The 4,241-nt window shown below is 40.1% G+C and overlaps 1 protein-coding gene across 1 annotated transcript; it reads left to right on the top strand.

The window, feature by feature from the left end:
• Positions 1 to 677: 677 nt before the first annotated feature.
• Positions 678 to 2,934, top strand: LOC137741431 (strychnine-10-hydroxylase-like). The gene is made up of 2 exons (XM_068481147.2): positions 678 to 1,690; positions 2,078 to 2,934. Exons 1-2 carry the CDS (start codon positions 719 to 721, stop codon positions 2,699 to 2,701), a joined length of 1,596 nt encoding a protein of 531 aa, XP_068337248.1. The 5' UTR covers positions 678 to 718; the 3' UTR covers positions 2,702 to 2,934.
• Positions 2,935 to 4,241: the final 1,307 nt, after the last annotated feature.

Raw genomic sequence — 4,241 nt, 5'->3', positions numbered from 1 at the left:
AACTTGCAAAGACGAGATTTTGAAGCAAGTTTTGGCGAATTGGTTCGTTGTTTTCAAATGGGTCTCCGGTAGAAAAATTGAATTTGACCATTGAACTCACCATTCTTGGTCCTTGGAGCTTGATTTCTCAGCTGCCACCATCGCCGTCACCGCCGCTGATGCTGCCATTTTTTCGATAATATCTGTGTGTATCTACCTCTTGAGTGAAAGAAAAACTTTTCGAGTAGGGAATCAAAAACCCAAATCCATGAAAGAGACGAATGGGGAAAGGGCTTGACTTCAGTTCACACAACCCAGAGACTGAAACAACCCAGTTCACTGAAACAACTGAGAGACTGAAGGAATAAAAGGAAGGTTGATGGGAATGGAATAATGGAAGAAATTGGGTGGTTGTGATATTCCTTGATAATCAATTCAGCATGTGGAGAGAGAGACAAGAGAAACAACGAAAGAAAAAAAGAAGAAAAAAAAAATTAACTAGTGAAATAGATGATCCGTTAGTTTAACGGGTTGAGTTCGGATGATCCGTTAACTTAACAGGTTGGGTTCAGATGACCCGTTAAATTAACGGATCGGGTTGAACCCGATCCATACCCAATAAACCTGACCCGTTTACAGGTCTACTTACTCCTATATATACGTGTGTGCATGACAAGGCGATAAATCAACTTAAGCCTTTACCCAGTTCAGTAAAAATCATTTTGCCTCTAGCTTTCTAATGATAGTTGCAAAAATGGATTCTCTCCCTTATACAAACTCTATCACTGCTGGTCTGTTCACAGTAATCATCGTGTTCTATTACTTATCTCGAAGATGGAGAGCTGCCAATCACAAGGGCAAGTTATCACCACCAGAAGCCAAGGGTGGATGGCCTATATTTGGTCACCTTCATTTGTTCGGAGGCTCCACACCTCCTCACATAATTTTGGGAGCCATGGCGGACAAGTACGGACCCATTTTCACTGTCCGCCTTGGCGTCCAACCGTCGCTGGTGATAAGCAGCAGTGAGATCGCAAAAGAATGCTACACAACCAACGACTTGAGCATACTCTCTCGCCCAAAGATGGTGGTTGTAGACCACGTTAGCTACAACTATGCCATGTTTGGGTTCGGACCACCTGGACCATATTGGCGAGAAATTCGCAAGATCGTTACTTTGGAGTTGCTCTCAGTCCGGAAGGTTGAGCTGCTCAAGCACGTTCGAGTGTCGGAAGTGGCTACTTTCTTAAAAGAATTGCACGAACTTTGGAGTACAAAGAAAAAGGAGGGCTCGAAAGATGGAGTGGTTGTAGAGCTAAAGCAATGGTTTGCGGACATGATGCTGAACGTTATTCTTACAATGGTGGCCGGAAAGCGGTATTCGGTGGCTGCCGCTGGGGATGAGAAGAAAGAAGCGCGTAGGGTTCAGACTGCATTGAGGGAGTTCTTTGATTATCTGGGCATGTTTTTGTTGGGTGATGCGGTTCCTTATCTGCGGTGGTTGGATTGGGGTGGACATGAGAAGGCGATGAAGAAAAGTGCAACGGAATTGCACGCCATTATTGCAGAGTGGGTTGAAGAGCATAAGCAGAGGAGAGCAAAAGGTGATGCAAAAGGAGAACAGGACTTCATAGATGCGTTGCTTTCTGTGCTTAATGGTGCAGACCTTGGCAGTTTTGATGCTGATACGGTCACCAAAGCCACAAGCTTGGTACGTATATATAATTCATTAATTTTGCAGCACCAAAGCCACAATACTTATAAGCTAATTGCATGGTCTATAAAAAGAAAATGAAAACATTAGACAAGAATTTTTTTTTTTTTTTGAAAACATATGATTTCCAATTTTATATATGACTCATGCCATATATTTGTCTGCTCATCAATGGATGATGGTAGAGAGATTATCTTGTTAGACTGTATCTGTAGACCATATGATGTGACGGTTGATGATTAGATTCTTTCTTTAAATCTTTAAGAATGAAATTCAACTATCAACTATTACATTCTTTGATTTACAAGATGTGATTTAAAAAGATAATCTCTTTAACGCCTAAAGAATATATAAATGTTAATCAAGCAAATATTCCTTGGGCAGACTATTATTGCAGGAGGTGGCGATACCACCATGGTGGCAATGACGTGGGCAATATCGTTATTGCTGAACAACCCTCACGTTATGAAAAAAGCTCTAAACGAACTGGACACCAAAATAGGCAAACAAAGAGTTGTGAGTGAGGAAGATATAAGCAACTTGGTCTACATTCAAGCTATTGTAAAGGAGACGTTACGTTTGTACCCAGGAGGACCATTATCAGGGCCGCGTACATTCACTGAAGATTGCACCATCGCTGGCTACCATATCCAAAAGGGCACCCGGTTTATCCCAAACTTCTGGAAGATCCAAACTGACCCAAAAAATTGGCCTGAGCCATTCGAGTTCAAGCCAGAGAGATTTCTTACCACACACAAGGATGTTGATCTGAAGGGTCACCATTTTCAGTTTATTCCTTTTTCAAGTGGTAGAAGATCATGCCCTGGTTTGGTATTTGGTCTTCAACTGGTGCAATTTACATTGGCTAGTTTTCTGCATGCGTTTGAAATCTCAAACCCGTCCAGTGCACCAATTGATATGACAGAGAGTTTTGGAATGACCAACCTTAAGGCAGCTCCACTCAATGTTCTCATCAAACCTCGCTTATCTTCTGAACTCTATGGATAAAAGAAGAAAATATATAATATTATGTGTGCGATATGAATAAGAGATTTTCGTCGTTATTAGTTATGTATAATTATGTCTCCATCTTTGTAATCGTAAAATCAATAAATCAACTGCCAATGTAAGATACAAAACCTAGCAATAATGAGTGTTTGAGAATGGGCATATTTAGCAATAAAAAAGTACCCCAAAAAAGCCTCTATTTATATTTTCAATTGGGCTATCTTTTGGGTCTGTTGCCTCCGGATTTTTTGTTTTTCAAATTGTTTGTAAAGAACCCACCCATTTGCCAGTACACAAACAGGACAAATTAAAATAGTCCATCTACGATTATTATCAAAAAGCTAATTTTGATTAGGTTTTTCTTATTATTGATTGAAAAACCGAGAGATTTTCATTACATTAACTTGGGTCTAGCTCTGAAGTGCAAAATTTGCATAGCAGTGATATGTTTACTGCTTACATCACTTTGCATATCAATGTGATATCAAAATGTGATATTTCTAGCATTATTTGTAAAGCAAAAAAGAAATCCAAGAAAACCGAATTCCATCCGAAAAATTTGAGCCCAACTTGAGAAAAGCCAAACTTGAAAATTCCGAATTATTTGGTTATCGAAACCAAACAATTCTTAAAACTTCGGTATAAAAATTTATATGTACTTAAAGCTCAGCAAATTAGCACTGTTCATAACGTGAGAGCGAGCACTATTCACCAACCGTTAAAGGGGTGGAAATGCCCTCGGTTTCTACTTTGGTTCCCGTACTGTTTACACTTTGCTACAGGAAAAAGTTCGTTTTGTCCTTCCCGACCTTGCGTCTGTCATCAGCAAGCGAATCAGGTTTGTCTCTCGCTCTCTCTCTCTCTCTCTCTCTCTCTCTCTCTCTTTCACATTTTTTTCAATTTGGGACGTGCTATCTTCTCCTTTTCCATCTCCATCTCTACGCAACTTGCCAAATCTCTCATGGGAACCTTCCACCCTATCGTTTTTTTATCCGCATCAATGCCTTCTTTTTGGTTAGCAAAGGGATGACTATTCAAGGATTCACCAAATCCCCTGGTAGTATTCACCCTAGCGCACAGAGGAAATGAAGGCACAAGTCCTTAGGCGCCTTGAAGCAAGTCTGGCACTCATCTCAGTCTACGCGTTTGCAAACCATTTGTGCTTCAGGTATATAATTTCAAGTTTTCCTTTTGATTTTCTATTGATGAGAGTTTTGATTTTTTGTTCCATGTTGACTAAACATAATTATAAGAGGACGTATTTTATCCTCATACATTTTATCATATTTCTTGGATTAAGCACGATCTCACGAGCTTGTAGGTAAAAACCGTTCGTGAAACGGAGTTATAACGAAAGAGTTATTAACGTTTAAAGTTAGGGACGTTTTTGTAATTTTTGCTTGATCTAGATGGCTCCAGATCTCTGAAGCCATTATCTGTGATGACACATGGACGGTTGGGATGAGAAGGAGAGAAGAGAAAGGAGAAAAATGAGGAATGGCACCGGCCAATGAGGGAGAAAGGAAAGGAGGGAAAGGAG

This window comes from Pyrus communis, chromosome 11 (assembly GCF_041283825.1).
Source record: "Pyrus communis isolate YQ-2024b chromosome 11, ASM4128382v1, whole genome shotgun sequence".
NCBI classification, from domain to species: domain Eukaryota; kingdom Viridiplantae; phylum Streptophyta; class Magnoliopsida; order Rosales; family Rosaceae; genus Pyrus; species Pyrus communis.
The sequence above is the reverse complement of the archived record's forward strand: the minus strand, read 5'-3'. Positions and strand labels throughout refer to the sequence as shown.

Excerpts from the sequence above, each read along its gene's own strand:
- LOC137741431 (XM_068481147.2), top strand. The coding sequence starts at position 719 with ATGATAGTTGCAAAAATGGATTCTCTCCCTTATACAAACTCTATCACT. Across the intron at positions 1,691-2,077 it reads TCACCAAAGCCACAAGCTTG|ACTATTATTGCAGGAGGTGG; the intron begins GTACGTATATAT and ends TTCCTTGGGCAG.